The sequence below is a fragment of the Sphaeramia orbicularis genome, chromosome 9, assembly GCF_902148855.1.
Source record: "Sphaeramia orbicularis chromosome 9, fSphaOr1.1, whole genome shotgun sequence".
In the NCBI taxonomy this organism is placed as follows: Eukaryota; Metazoa; Chordata; class Actinopteri; order Kurtiformes; family Apogonidae; genus Sphaeramia; species Sphaeramia orbicularis.
Window position 1 is genome coordinate 48,562,627 of NC_043965.1, and position 16,350 is coordinate 48,578,976.

General features: G+C 37.6%; 1 protein-coding gene across 1 annotated transcript in view; it reads left to right on the plus strand.

The window, feature by feature from the left end:
• LOC115426271 (A disintegrin and metalloproteinase with thrombospondin motifs 12-like) overlaps positions 1 to 16,350 on the plus strand; it is a 62,953-nt gene that overhangs the window by 653 nt on the left and 45,950 nt on the right. The window contains exon 2 of the mRNA XM_030144269.1: positions 1,001 to 1,362. Coding sequence (XP_030000129.1) covers positions 1,001 to 1,362 — 362 coding nt within the window. The remainder of the gene's footprint in view (positions 1 to 1,000; positions 1,363 to 16,350) is intronic.

A 16,350-nucleotide genomic window follows, 5' to 3' on the forward strand; every position in this document is an offset into this window, starting at 1 on the left:
CATGCTGAACTGCACACATTAACCCAGAAAGACTCAGTGCTACTTATGTGGAAGTTCCCAAATTATTTTTTCTCTGTATTAAATCTTTCATGTAGTGATTCATCACCATTTATTTATTTATTTATTTTTTAAATTCTTGTTCTTTTTCCGTTTTCCCCCTTTTTTCACCATTTATTATAGTATTATCCTCTGTATTTTGTGTTTTTTCAGTGAAAATCAGGTAATTTCCTATATTTAATTGAGTGATCATGGAGATGTTCATAAAAGCTCCGATTAAAGTTGAGGGAATCAGAAACAGAAAAAACTGAAGAAAATGTGCCTTTTTTTTTTTTTTTTAGCAAATCTGTCATTAACTGAACATAAACCAGTGTGTCCATCCACTGTCATTGATCCAACTCCATGGGTTTTACTGGTGAATCAATGTTGTTGAAGATGACAGTGTTTCCATGGTAACTACAGAGCCTCTGAACGTCCAAATGGGTCATATCTGATGACTATGAAAAGATGACATACTGCATTTTATGGGGCGGCCATGGCTCAGGTGGTAGAGTGGGTTGTCCAATAATTGAAGGGTTAGCGGTTCGAATCCCGTTCTATCCTTGTCAGTCCGTTGTGTCCTTGGGCAAGGCACTTCACCCTCCTTGCCTCCAGCGCCACTCACGCTGGTGGTGGTCGGAGGGGCCGAAGGCGCGAATTGGCAGCCACGCTTCTGTCAGTCTGTCCCAGGGCAACTGTGGCTACATATGTAGTTTACCACCATCAGAGGGAGAATGTGAGAGCGAATGAATAATGGATCAATAATGTAAAGTGCTATATAAAATCTGATCCATTATTATTATTATTATTTTACACCAATTATTTACACATATTAATAGGTTTAGTGGATCAGAAGGTATTAAACATTTTCGATCAGTGGATGGTTTTGGTTGTCAGTAGTTGTTTGGGTCTTTGAGGGTTGTACCCCATACCCTATATTGTATTCATATGTTTTTTCCTACAGGTCCAACTTCAGTGTCAGATGTGTCCATTGTCCACCCAGTCAAAACCAGCCCTGATGGAGAGTTCATGTCCCACTCTCTGGCCCACCACTTCCACAGTGGTCAGCGAATCAGACGTGACCTGCGACCCCACAATCAGGAAGAACAGGTCTACTACAAGGTGGAATACAAGGGTCACACTTTAATGTTTAATCTAAGTAGAAACACTCAGCTGCTTTCGGACGACTATATCCTGGAGAGGAGGAACGGCAGCACCAACAGGACCGAGCATCGTCCGTTTGAGGTGAACTCCTGTCACCTTCTGGGCTCCGTGGCAGCCGCTGATGGGGGAGGAACCGCCGCCATCAGCACCTGCACAGGACTGGTAAGGAGTCACAAAGATAGGCAGAGGGGACTTTCGCTCTCTGGTTGCATTCATTGCACTTAAAAAGCTAATTTCCTGCCAAAACTTAACAAATGAAACATGTTTTACACATGTGGTTTGCAGCCACAGAACATAATGAGCTGCAGTTTGGTTTCCAAATGCAATCTGATTAAATCAATGCTCCACATATTCGACTAACTTACACTTCAGAAACTACTACAGCATCTCCTGCAGGTACAAAAATATATCCTATATAGCAAAGGCCGTCAAACTCATTTTAGTTCAGGGGCCACATACAGACCAGTATGATCACAAATGGGCTGTACCAGTAAAATACTAACAGTGAGAAAACTACAATTACATTATGAAAATGTTTACATCTACAAACTTGCCTCTAAAAAATAGAATTACCTGAACAACTAAAAACAATCTGAAATTTCTCAAGAAAATAAATACATTTTTAACAATATTAAGTCTCAACCTTTCATTTACATATGGACATCACAACTTACAGATCACAGCGGATCTCCAGACACAAAACATTTACTAACATTTTTAGTAACATTTGTTGGAATTGCTCTTGCTTCTATTAAGACATTTCTGTTTGTTCATGTTTGTTCAAATTATTCACATTTTTGGTGAAAGGATTGTTTGTAAATGTAAACATTAGTAATGAATATTTATAGGTTATTGTGATAGTATTTTATTGATCTGACCAACTTGGTGGTGTATGTGACTTTGTACGTGACTAAAATGATTTTAACATTATTGATCATTAATATCAGTGTAATTTTTGCATTTCACAAATTCATTCCACAGGATGGATTGGACCCTTTGGTGTGCCGGTTTTGGCCCATGGGCCGTATGAATGACACCCTTGCTATATAGACAAAAATACATCATGTAATTTTGTTTATGCTGTGCAACAGTAGTTGGCGCAATGAGACAATTGAAAAGCAGCAGTTAAATACCAAGAGCTGCCTTTTAAAGGTTCAATTTATGGTATTTAGTGATATCTAAAGGTGAAGTTAAAGATTATGATCGACTGAACCCTCCACCATCTACAATAGAAAAGATGTGGAAGGCCGTTATCAGAGGCAGCGTGTTTTTTTTTTTTTTTTTTTTATTCTGAAGTTTCTGTTTTTAATTAATGGAAAATTAGCTCTGATCCACATTCAAATGCTGCAGGTGACAGTCATATAAGACTGGATGCCATCTGCTATGAAACAGAAAACAGAAAAGAAGTCTGTTCAGTTACTGCAGGATCTGAAGATATAAATGCTTCAATCTGAAAAAACAAAAACACAAGGATTTGTTTCAGGCTTTTTCACTAATGACAAGACCCTAAAAGATATAATATTTGATTGTAATTAGTTGTTTATTACCACCATAAATAGGATCATCGTAGGTTAAACAATGTGAATTTCATATATGTAACATTCATTCATTTGTTCATTCATTCATTCAACCCACTTAAACATTGGGAGGGTTGCAGGGATGCTATTTTAGCTACTAACAGGTAAAAGCAAAATGCACCCCAGACATGACACCAGTTCATCACAGGACGCATACAGGTAAAACTCCTACAAAAAATACAGTAAAATCCAACCGATACTTAATCAACTATGTCAAATAATGCAACTCCGCTGGAGTTAAATGTGATAGTGAGCACTAATAGGCTAAAGCAGCCCATTCTTCGATCCATAAAACACCTGAAAATAGAGGTTCGATATAGAAGACTCACTCAGGTTTGGGTACTACAGTGAGTTTGTGCCCTCAACCAACTTCTGGTCGAAGAGGTATTGTAATTGTTTTGTCATCTGTCTGTCTGTCCATTCAACTACGTAACTGCATTATCTGAAGAATGCATTGACATATCTGCACCAAGTTTATACTGTGGATGCATCTTGGCATGGAGCAGAAGCCTACTGAAAATAGACCTTGGCCTACTTTTTCAAGGTCCACTGGCCTTGTGCAGTTATAATATCTGAGTACTTTCAAATATAAATATGTATGTAATAAGTTTTACACAAAGACAATCTGATTTAAATTATAGGGCAGAATCTTATACTATATTTGGCCGAGGGGGATTAAAAGTGTGCAGTATGTTATGTTTGTCTTTAGCTTTCCTAAGTTAGCAGAGTTTACAATGTTCCAGTGTTGCCACTGTAGAAGAGCAGAAGGGAGGCACTGAAGAACTAAGTAAAAGGAAGTGGAAAAATGGGTCCCAAATTCTTTAAATAGAACTCAGTGTACAGGTTTTATTTGTGATGTAAGTGACCAACAAAGTTTTTAGCTGTGATGGAAATGGAGTTAGCGAACCTTAACAAATGACCAGTTTCTAGCACAAACAGACTCCAATGTCAGTGTTACATGTAGTACCTTTAAAAAGTGGTGCATTCTTTGGCAGAGCTTTGACACAATTTGGCACTTTTAGTTGAACTCACAGCGTCACCAGCTGTCCTGGAGGGTGAATTACTGATGACATTTATATTTGTTACCTCACTTTGCTTTGTGTGTTGGTTTGTGTGTTTGTTTGTTTGTTTGTTTGTTTGTTTGTTTGTTTGTTTGTTTGTTTGTTTGTTTGTTAGCAACAACAGGGCGGCCGTGGCTCAGGTGGTAGAGCGGGTCGTCCAATAACTGAAGGGTTGGTGGTTTGAATCCCGCTCTTGTCCTAGGCAGTCCGTTGTGTCCTTGGGCAAGACACTTCACCCTCCCTGCCTCCAGTGCCACCCACACTGGTGTATGAATGGTGGTGGTCGGAGGGGCCGTGGGCGCAAAATGGCAGCCACGCTTCTGTCAGTCTGCTACAGATGTAGTTTACCACCACCAGAGGGAGAATGTGAGAGTGAGTGAATAATGGGTCAATAATGTAAAGTGCTTTGGGTGTCTAGAAAAGTGCTATATAAATCCAATCCATTATTATTATTATTATTATTATTAACTTTACAGGAAAACTATTACAACCATTTTTACCAAATTTTACCCATAGATAGGCCTAGGCCCTGGAATGAACCCATTAAATTTTAGGCCAAGTAGGCCAAAATTCAAGGTCATAACAAGGTCACAAAATCTCATCATTGAGCAATTTTCGAAAATTCATAAAAAATTCCAAAACGACTCTGATTAGCCTCCAATCTCATACACCCATAGCTGAAACAATATCTTGTATCTGGCACAAAATTCTCCACATCCACTGTGGAATGTGGACTCTATGGACATTTCAATTTAACATTAAAAATCCTATTTACACATTTTACACATTTTTCATTTACATATGTTTCTATCTGGTTTATGTATGTTTCTATGTGGTTTACTGCTGTTTGGCTGGTTTATATATGTTATTATCTGGTTACCTCTCCCAAGGAGATTATGTTTTTGCTAGGGTTTGTTTGTTTGTTAATTAGCAAGATAACTCAAAAAGTTATGGACGGATTTTCATGAAATTTTCAGGAAATGTTGATACTGGCACAAGGAACAAATTATTAAATTTTGGTGGTGATCGAGGGGGGGGACAGATCTGTCTTGGCGGAGGTCTGCGCTCTCCGAGGGCTTTTCTGGTGAGATATGCTGGAGGTGTTTCTGCAGCATGAGGTCTTAGAAATATGCTACACTTAATATTTGCAGAATTAATTTTTTTTTTTTTTTACCTTTTTTTTAATTTGAAAACCAGTTGTGTGTCTTGGTAAACAATGGAGCATTTGTAAAAACATGTTTAGTTTGTAGGTTTTGACAGGAAATTAACTCCCCAGTTGGTCCTTCTCCTTGAATGGACAGTGAAGATAAAACCCCATTTGAAAACGGGGTTATGGCTGAGTCTGTCCAAAGGTGCAGGAGTGAGAGGGGCATCAGTGTGGGGCAGCCGGTATGTGCTTTAGGAGCAAACCCCTCCATCTGACAGTGTCCTGTCTGTTAGTTTGCCCTTCAAAGACTTCCTGACACTATTTGCAGAGCGACTGCCCTGCAGACCTGCTGACGGCTGCTCCTTCTCAGCCAACCATGAGAGCCTTTCTGTCTTCTTTGTTTCTCAGATGTTTTTCTTTTTACTTTCACCCTCGCTCATTCATTCATTCACATGTCTGTCTGTTTCTGTGGCATTACTGTGTTCCACACTGAGATAGAAAGCTTCAATAATAGATTTTGGCACAGTTTTATAGGCTGGAACAATGAGGTTTGACAGATATAGAGACAGGAAATAGGGCCATTTTTTGTTCTGAGAATTTGTGCGTTTTTGCTCAGGCTGTAATGTTTCTAATCATTAAAATACTTCAGCTACAAAGCAGTGAATACAACCAGCTGGACAACAGATGACGACTTATCATTTTAACATATGTTCCATTTTTAGTGGAAATATGCACTATCTATCTAACATTTGGCAAGCTTATCAGCAGGGTTGTTGTCGTTCTGAAATTTTCATTAGTTTTTAATTTCAGATTTAGACAGTTTAATGATTGCAGTAGTTTTAGTCTTATTGTATTTGAAGTATTTATTAGTTTTAGCAGAGTTTCACTTTCTTAGAGGTTTATAGAAAGTAAAATCGTATATTTTTCAATTAACCCTTTCATGCACGAATTATGAGAACCTTAATCAAAATTTTTTCCTGAGTGTTTTTATTCCTCTTTAGGCATGAAAAAAACAATGTGATAGAAAATTTTCTTCTGAAAAATAAATAAAAAATAAATAAAAAAATAAAATAAAAATGATTTTTAAAAAAATTAAAAATACATTAAAAAAAAGTAATAATGACAAAAAAATTCTTATGAATCTATTTTTCATGAAGTTGCAAAAATATCCACGCAGCTGGACATCAAACGTTTAATTTTTCACACACAGAAACATGTATTTACTTATAAATTGTGTGAAAACTGTGGGGAAGGCTTGTGATTCTGGGGGTTTATCCTCAGGAGAGATCTACATAATGTTACCAATTCATGTCAGGAAAGACATGTAGTGTCTTAAAACTTTAATACAGATATGTTTAAAGAAAAAACAAAAACAAAAAAACAACGAAAAGAACAACAAAATCCATGAATATACAAGAGAACAGCTGTAGAATAACTGACCACTGTAGTGACCACTATGCACGAAAGGGTTAATATCGACGACTGAATATGTAACATTTGAGTATGTTTGTGTGTCTGTTTTGTGGAAGCTTGTCTTTAGTAGATGTTAGCTAGCTCCATCGCTAAGCTAACTAGTGTTGCTAGAATTCACTACATAACAAAAATCTCTGTTAAAGGCTGTTATCATGGATGTAGGCAACTGAGATAGTCCTTTGCTTCAGTTTTCAGTGCATCAAAACTTCAGTACCTTGAAGCTGGACTGTATATGCTCTCCAAAAGTGTACAGCACTAGCTACTGTTAGCTTAGAAATGCATGCACCTAGCAACAAACAGCACAAAACAGACTAACATCAATACAAACTAAACTCCCAGTGAGCATCAAAACATGTATGCATTTTGCATGTTGGTCCTGTAACAAAATCCTTCTATTAAGGTTTTGTTCACAAAGGTTACATCACTTATTATCAGTGCTAATGTAGTGATTACAAAAAATCTTTCTCCTTGCTTAGTACTTTTGAAATGTTTAATGATTCATGTGTCACCAGTATTCTGAAACATTCAAACAGGAAGCTGGTATTAAAGAACTTCCCCTCCTATAAAATAATGGGATGTGTCAGTTTTCGTGTTAGAGGAATGTTTCAGGGTGTTTGATTGTGCCACAGCAGGAATGCCTCTCTTGCTGGGTCTTGCCTCCTGCATTTGTGTTATGTTTGCGTGGCTCGCACAGCCTTTCTTTTGACAAATCATGCAAATGCAGTTCATTTGTAACATCTGACTCAGAACAATGAAACAAAAAATAGATGCTGCCAGCGTAACACTACCATAAAATATATTCGACCCACTTTATGTGCTGTGAAGCAATCACCAGTGGAAAAATGTATCCTGTGACTCTGAATCCCACTGACCTACAACATGTAGAGGTTTCTCCAGTTTGTCCCTTCTCTCCAGCCTACGAGGGAAACCACTAGGATATGTTCTTATGTGGAATTTCATTGCAGCTAAAAACCACAGTGACTCAACAGCAAGTCCGAGCCTCACAGATGTGGGAGGGAAACCCCACCAGCTGCTGTGGAGGTCGTTTACCCTCAGGAGACAGACAAAGAAGAGGGCTCCAACATTTGTAATCATTTTTACCCCTCAGCCAACATCTGACCGAATGGCTATTGTGATTATCAGTTTGTCGTCTGTCTGTCTGTTCATTTAACAACATACTTGCATTATCTGAAGAATGCATGGACATATCTGCACCACATTTATACTGTGGATGCATCTTGGCATGGAGCTGAAGACTATTGAAAATACATCACCTTGACTTTCTTTTTCAAGGTCAAATGTGTCAAATGGAAACATTACCCCTTTGTATGGGTGATATGTTTGCTTGAAACAGCCTTTTAGTTTTTAGTTTTAATATCTGAATATTTTCAAATCTAAATATGTATGTAATAAGTTTTACACAAAGACAATCTAATGTAAATGACAGGGCAGTAACTTTCAACAGAATCTAACACTATATTTGGCCGAGGGGGATTAAAAGTGCACAGCACGTTATGTTAAAATAATGTGTTTATGCAGGATAAAACTAGACATTATTACGGGTCAAGTCACAGGAAACATAAGCCACAGCTGTGGAGAGCAGTTTAATTACCACATTTGTTGGTGAAGACAATCACCCTGTGATATGTTTGTACTACAGAGTATGTTAGGAAATAGCTGCACATTGGCCTTGAACCATAGTTGGAGGCAGAGGAGGAATATGTGCTGAGATCCTTTACTTAAGAAGAGCTGCAGCTATCAGCTATTTATGTAAATGAATAATCTATTTTCCTAGTGTCAATTAAACAATTATTTGAATAGGTGAAAAACTAGCACAAGTGTGAAACAGACATGTCTGAAAATAACAAACAACTTGTCCTTTCTTCCAGAACCAGCTGAAACAACAACCATAAAAAGTAGAAAAGTAAATGGATATTTTGTTGCTGTCAGGTGGAAATGTCGTAAGTCCATTTTTGGTCTGTTTTTTTTTTGTGTGTGTGTGTGTCATAAAAGAATTCTATTGGTCAGTCTTCACCTTGGCTTGACTGTTTTAGAAATATTTAACCAGTGAAAAGTGTTGAAAATGGCTTGTGACTATATCTCTTAACTTCATTCATTTATTTAGAATATACGTTGTTTTCCAGTTTCCTGAAAAAATAACTGTTTTGGACATAAGAGGTTTCTGCCCGATAGTGAAGATATAAAAATGACAACACAATAACAACAGTATAAAAGTATATATAAAATATCTATAGATTTAAACAACACCAAACCAGTCCAATGACATCTATAAACAATCTGTCAGGTCAGTCTTCAACACATTTGGATCCAACTTACTAACTTCTACCAACTGAACATGGAACTGACATACAACTGTGATCCTGGCATGATGTACATCACAATAAGGGATCGTGTGAAACTCAACAGTGGAACCAATGTTTAACAGCAGAGAAATTATGGAAATGAAACTTCAGTTCAAGAAATTTGTAATCAGATAATTCTTTAATTGATTTGAGTTAATTAATCAATGATTTTGCTCTATATTTAAGCAAAACTGCTAGTACCACACAATGAAAATATTCTACCACAAGTTGTTTGTTCAGAACCTTTCTTAAATAAAAGCGTGTAATTATTATCAGCATAACCTAAAGCAGTGCTACGTCATACTCAAATTATGAAAAGTACATGTAGTCACTGTACAGTGCAGTGATCCCTGACAGTGTTTTACTGTTTTTGGTTTCACATTATTTATATATTAAAGTTTCAGTACATATGATTCATGTTTTCCTTACATGAAGTTCGTATTGGCTAACTCAGTTTCTAAGATGACAACTGCCTTGGTTGTAATAGATTGAATACTCTTTTCTTTGTAGACAACCCTGGTTGTGTTTTCTTTGTTCTTTGTTTGTTTGTTTGTTTGTGGGTTTCTCTTCTGCTTTTCTGTTTTCAGTAAATAGAGTTGTTAAGATCACAGTAGCTAAGTAATGGAGTTAGATAATGCCAACACTTGGTCAGCTCTGAGCACAAAACACACTCCAACACAGATTTCACATAAGCAAACAAGCACATGCGAATCTTAGCCTTAATCTTTTTAATTGTTCTAGGTATTATCAGTCAAATATAGTTCAAGTATAGAAGTTTCAGTAATAACTCTGCTTTAAAATGGTGCCTGTCAGTGTTTCACTGTCACACATAATGTTTTTGGTTATTTTGTACATTTTTAAAGGTTGAGACTTACCTTATAAACTGTTGGTTTAATCTTATATGTATATATATATATATATATATATATATATATATATATATATATATATATATATATATATATATATATATATATATATATATCATGTTCTATAAGATCATCATATGTTAATAACATTGGTGTCTTGTGAGAACCACAGAGTTCATCCATGTATCAGCTTTTCTTGAGCTCAGACAGTCTCGTCTTTATGGAGTTTGTGTTGGAGTCTGTTGTGTGTGGGAGCTGCTCATTTGTTTGTTTTGGCTTCATTACAAACACATTTGTTGATGTTAACTTCATTTCTAAGATAAGTGTAAATGGTGTTATTGTTACTGCTGTAGAGGAGCAGAAGAGAGGTGTTGAAGAACTCAGGAGCCAACAGAAGAACCTTACCGTAGAAAACAATCCAAGTCTTCTACACAGAAAAATATATAGGCAACCAAGAGAGGAACAAAAACATCAAAGTACACATTGTGCAGATACGTGGTTTATACAGAAGTGACAGACTACACATGTAGTAGAAAGTGTAACAAATATCACTGATATATAGATGGATGAAATGGCAGAAAATATGAATACTCAATCACAAGTACAAGTATTAAATGACACATACAAATATTCCACCACTGAGTATGACAACTTCATAACTTTGACTTTACAAATAAAAGCTTTAAACTTGTTAAAAGGAATAACTCTACTAACTCAAATTTGCACCTGAATATAATTACTTTGTTACAGTCCACTAGTGTTGGTTAAATGGTTAGATGTGGGTTTGATCTGTTTAAGAGCTGGTTCATTTGATCTGATCAAACAGAATCCAAAACTCAGGGCAAAGGAGTCAGTCCCTTTGAATGTCATAAAACCACATGTGGTCCTGCTGCATTAACACCTCTACATCCTGCCACATCGGCTCAAAGCTGAAAAGAGCTGCACGTCACACATGATCACATCTTCACAACTGTCAGATTACAGATCACATTCTCTATTTACTGCACAAATTCATATAAAACTCTATGTGGAACGACCAGAATAGTGAGGTAGTGGATTATGTTTGTTAAACTTTTTTTCCATGGAAAAACCTCGAATTCAAGCAAACCTGTCTCAGTGAAGCCTTTCCCTAAGGCACAACACTGAACAAGAACAAGCAGGCTCAAACCTATTATATTGGTATTTTCCTCACTTAAATGCATGTTTCTTTGCAAATGCAGATGAAAAATGATAATGTCTTTCACCTTAAAAGAAATAAGCTCTAAGGCAAATCTTTCATGTGCAGATAAGAAAGCGAATGGAGGCGACGAAGCCTCAAGTGATTAAAAAGAATAGTTGTTTAAGTATAAATACAAGTTTGTTTGGTGGAAAATAGTTGTGATTAATCATGTGGCAGTAATGAACACTGTCCGCCCCCACCTTTCTCTGTGTCCCACTAATCACTGCTAAAGGCCACGGGCAGCAACAGCACAGACTTTATCCCAGACCCAGTTGGCCTGCACTACAAAACTCACAGAAGCAGGAAGCAAAAGTAAAGCAGTTCCACATGGCTGCTGTATTTAGGGCACAGATCTGTGTTATGGTAACCTCCCCTGGCTCTGGCACCTCACACCCAAACACGCTTCCTCTAGGTTAGAGGAGGGGGATTCGTGGAAAGGAGGAGGAGAAGAGCAGGAGGTGGCACAGGAGGAAGTGGTGGGGAAAGAGTCTGTGGCCAATTCAGCTGGTAGAACATTTCGGTGCCAGAATAATCCTCTGATTGAGTGCAAATGCAAAACAAACTGCTTTATAGAATACAATCAAGTTCTGTTTGTTGAGCACAGACATCACAAAGGATGGGAGTGTGGTAATTTACGGATCACAAGTAATACTATAACTATAATGTACGAGCAAAGCCCTGCAAGCTGCTCAGCAAGTGGGACTACATTTGGTATGCACATCATACACATCATGCAGAGCCGTGGTCTGTATGTTTGGATGGGCCTCTCTGTAGCATTCCTTCCTGGTTGATCTGCTCTTAACCACCTGCTTTTCTCTGTGGGGAATTAGAAAAGTAGCACTGAGGAAAACACAGAGGAAATGATGGGGAGGTGTTTAAAAATGTAAAGAAGATGATGATGCAAATAAAAAAGCTTGTCTTGATAATGTTCTTAATCTTAACCCTTTATAGTCCACTCATAGAAATACTGTGATATTTAATATTTTAACCGTAGTGTGTTATTTGAGGACATAACAAGACTTTATTACTTTTGTGGAATTTTTGAAAATTCTTTACTGTCATGTAGAAAATCAGGGTCAGTGAAGTTACCATATTTGGTTCCTTGCCTGTATGTGGAAAAAAAATAAGAAGTATGTATAAATATACAAGAAAAACACATGTAAGGTGAAAGGAACATCACTTTTAGAACATTAGACCAACATAAGTGCTGATCCAGACCCCTGTCCACATCCACATGACCCCTTTGAACATCACTCCTTACATTAGTACCATTACTTTATGGTACCTATCAGAGCAGGTACACTCATTGTTCATGCAGAGGTGGACCTTACAGACCCTGTAGACCACATTGGACCTGAGATTGCTGACTCACTGTCCTCACTGGAACTGTTGATGTCACTGTCTTGTAACGTGTACGGAAATGACCAAAAATAGTCACTTGTTCGATAAAGGGTTAAACTCCATTGTCAAAAATTAGACCTTGGAGAACTACTGTATCTTGAACTGATGGGTCACAGAGGAGTTCTCTCTAAAAATTGTCTGCTTCAGTTTAAAAAAAAATGTAATTATGTCTGATTTATTATCAGCCTAAACTGGTTGCAGCTACACTGCTTGTAGCTGAAGTTTTTGTTTGTATTGGCTGTAGTTCTTGTGTTTGTACTGACCTATTTACTAGTGGAACAATATACCATAATTTCCTGTATGTTTATTGTGGGAAAAACAGATTTTACCCTCAAAGATCCAAACAGCCGCTGGCAACCAAAACCATCTACTGATCTGAACTGTTTAATACCTGTTGATGCACATCCACTACTCCTATAAATCCATGTAAATAATTGGTGTAAAATACAGTTTGTCATCTTTTCACGGTCATCAGGTGTGACCCATTTGGATGTTCAGAGGCTCTGTAGTGAACGTGGAAACACCGTCATCTTCTACAACATTGATTCACCAGTAAAACCCATGGAGTTGGATCAGTGACAATGGATGGACACACTGGGTTTTGATCAGTTAATGATATCTTTGCTCAGAAAGTCCCTTTTTCTTCACTTTTCTCTTTTTCTGACATAATAACCTTCAGCTTTACTCTGAGCTTTTATGAACATCTTCATGATCGGTAAATTAAATATAGGAAATTACCTGATTTTCACTGAAAAAACACCAATACAATACAGAGGATAGTATTATCATAAACTGTGATAAATCACTTAAGAAAGGGTAAACAGAGGGAAAACGTCCTGGAACTTCCACAGAAGTAGCACTGGGTCTTTATGGGTTAATTTAAATATTCTGATTAGATCAAATTAATAACCTAATTGTTCTGATTCAATGTTAATCCTGTTACTTTGTTCTAATGAAGTATTAGTCTGGTAATGTAAAATGTTATGATAAACATGTTAATTTGGTGAACTTAACCTAAATGGTTTAATTAAATGATAATTTGACTTAGATAATCTTAACTTGATGTTGTTAGTCCTGCCAAGCAGAGATGAGCGACTGTGTGCCAGAGGAATCAGCTGAGGACGGGGCCTCTGGGACGCTGTCCCAGCTGAATGTAGACATACAGTATCAGGCTGCATGCTTTGTGGATGAGTCCACCACAGCTCTGGGACCCCTGGCTGAAGGCCATGGTCTGAGTTAGGGTGGGGAAGCTTTTTAATTTCTGTTAAGATGAGTTTGGACACAAAAACAAATCCTTAGACATCTGCAGATGACTCTGTATATGTCTGGTTTAGACCAGATCTAAATGGAAGGTGTCATTAGATAGTTTTTGTTATGATTTGGCACTGTATCAGTGAAAATGGTTTTAATTTGATTTGATTTGACTCTGTGTATCTGTCGCTGTTATTCTGTAGATGGCTGTGTTTTCTGGGCAAAAACAAACATAACCTCCTCTGTTACATCCTATGAATTATTGGTTTAATTCCCTTTACTGTACAAGGTTCAGTCAGTCCACAGGGACCGCTTCTGCACTTTTGTACTTTCTGAACTCCCTCAATGTAGAAAGATGACACTCATCTTACAGTTCTGCAGATGTTTGAATTAATAGTAGGAGATTTTTCTTTTCTTCCAAGAAACAGACACATGTTAAAGTTGTCAAGATGACCCAGAAAACTGAGCCGTGTGTAAGTGCAGTAAACCACAGGGTAGACCCCTGGAACTGAATCTGGCCAAACTGTAAGCACTGCATGGCCTAATTTTTCACATCTGCCTCATGATCCTCAAACACACAGGAGTCCTAATATTTTCCCAAGCTTGCTCTAGGTTGTGATATCTCTTGAGTGCATGAATAATGTGCCAAGATATTCGAATATGTATTACACTCAGAAGTGTTTTGTCTCAGCTGTGGCAACACAGACTTTTCCATTTGTTGAGAAGAATTATATTTTCTCTCATTCATTCTGTTCAAAGTTAGTTTAGTGAGAGTGGGAGGGGTTCATCCCAGAACAGTCTGGGCTTGTTTGGACTCAGCTTGACACAAAACCCCCTCACACACAAAAACCTTAATGAGGAGACCTTTGCAAACAGTGAGCTGGAGGTGGAACATTCATAATGCCTGTGTTTATAGAGAAAAGTCACATATTTGACAGAATCCCCTTTGTTTGTGTATGTCTCTGTATGCGTGTACACTTTTGCAGAGGTGTATTTGTTTGTCCATGTGTACCTACTGTATGACCTTGTCTACATGTGTGTTCACCAGCCAACCTCAACAATCAGCAAAGGAATAGCCAGCACCAGTAACAACATGCATTGCATACTTCCATAGAAAAACTCTGTTTCGCTGTTGCAGCAAATAGAGAATGCGCCTCAGGGACAGAGAGAAAAAGAGGGATGCATTATACAGAGCTGTACATCAGTCATGGATCCCGCCCAGGAAATTACTGAGAAATGACCTTTGTTAACAGGTCTAGAAGGAAACAGCAAACCTCTCACCTCTTATAGAAACATTACAATGTTTTGTGTTTGCTTGTTGAGTTTTTATGGCACTCCTAAAAATGATAAGACAGAGGAATCCTTTCTGGTCACAGTTGAAGAATGCAGGCGGCGCACAAGAGATTTAAATCTGTGTTAGGCAAGAAAGTTTGAGAAAATAGTTTTCATCTGATGTTATTTATTACAGCTGTAAATTTGTAGCATGTCTTCAACAGATGACACCATGTACTTGGAACAAATTGCAGGAGAATTGAGTTAAATAATAAAAGGCACATTATACCATTTCTCTGATTAAATGTTTTGATTCTGTCACATTTTTCCTCTGTCTGTTCTTGTTTTAGATGACTGACTTTTTTTTTTTGTCCTGCTGGGATTATGTGGCAGGAAGGTTTATCCCTCAGTCTGTTATCATATTGTTTCTTGAGCATACCTGGGAAACCATTCAATGTTTTTCCAGTAAATTTGATAGAATTTATCAGTTATGTGTTGGAGTGCTGCCTTGTGTTATTTCTGTCTGTTGTCCATCTGTATTATAACCAGCCAAGAAAAAGTCATCCACAGTATTTGGATGGACTGCCTTTAACTTGGATTATGGGACATGTTCCCATGGCATAAAAAATGCCAGTACTTACACAACAGAGTCTTCTCCATCACATCCCAAACATTCTCAGTGGGGGGTCAGGTCTGGTGGCCGGTCCACGTGTGAAAATGATGTCTCACCACTGTTTCACAATCTGAGCCTGATGAATCCTGGTATCGTCGTTTTGGAATACGTCTGTGTCATTAGGGAAGAAAAACGTTGTTGATGTTCAGACCTGGTCATTCAGTTTATTCAGGTTCAGCTGAACTCCTTTTTTGGACACATAACATAATACTGAACCTAGACCTGAACCAACTGATTGAAACACACTCCAGTCTTTATGCTTCTGTCAAACTGATGGTTGTTCAAGAAATGAGAAGCTACTGCATCAGTTAAAGGATTAAAGAACATGTTTGCAGTTGAATCACATTCATCACTGCAGTAATATTCCCAAAATCGACTTTCGGGGATATAATGGTTTTACCCCAAACGCCACCGTCACCGAATATCCTTAGTGTGAACAAGATAACTAAGACAGATTTGGTTGGATTTCTTCTTCCTTGATAACCAACATAGTGGACCCCTAGTGGAAGAAGCCTATTGATTTCAGCTTCTCTATGACTATTATAAGTCATTCAAATGGGGGCGCTTTAGTTGAAAATCAGTTTTTTGGACATAAATCAGGCCAAAATAGGCCGATTGAGATAAAATTAGGTTCATATTGATCATCTTACAAATGTCCATTGTCTGTCTCCATCCAGAGTTCATATGGGGTCATTTTCATTCACTAGGTGGAGTTTTGTGGGAAAACTTGGTTCTCTGACCATTATTCTGCCACTTTCAGGTCAGTGTAGCTCAAATTGAGTTCATATCGATTGTCTTAACAATTATCGTGGATAGATTTATATTAGAGCTGCACAATAAATTG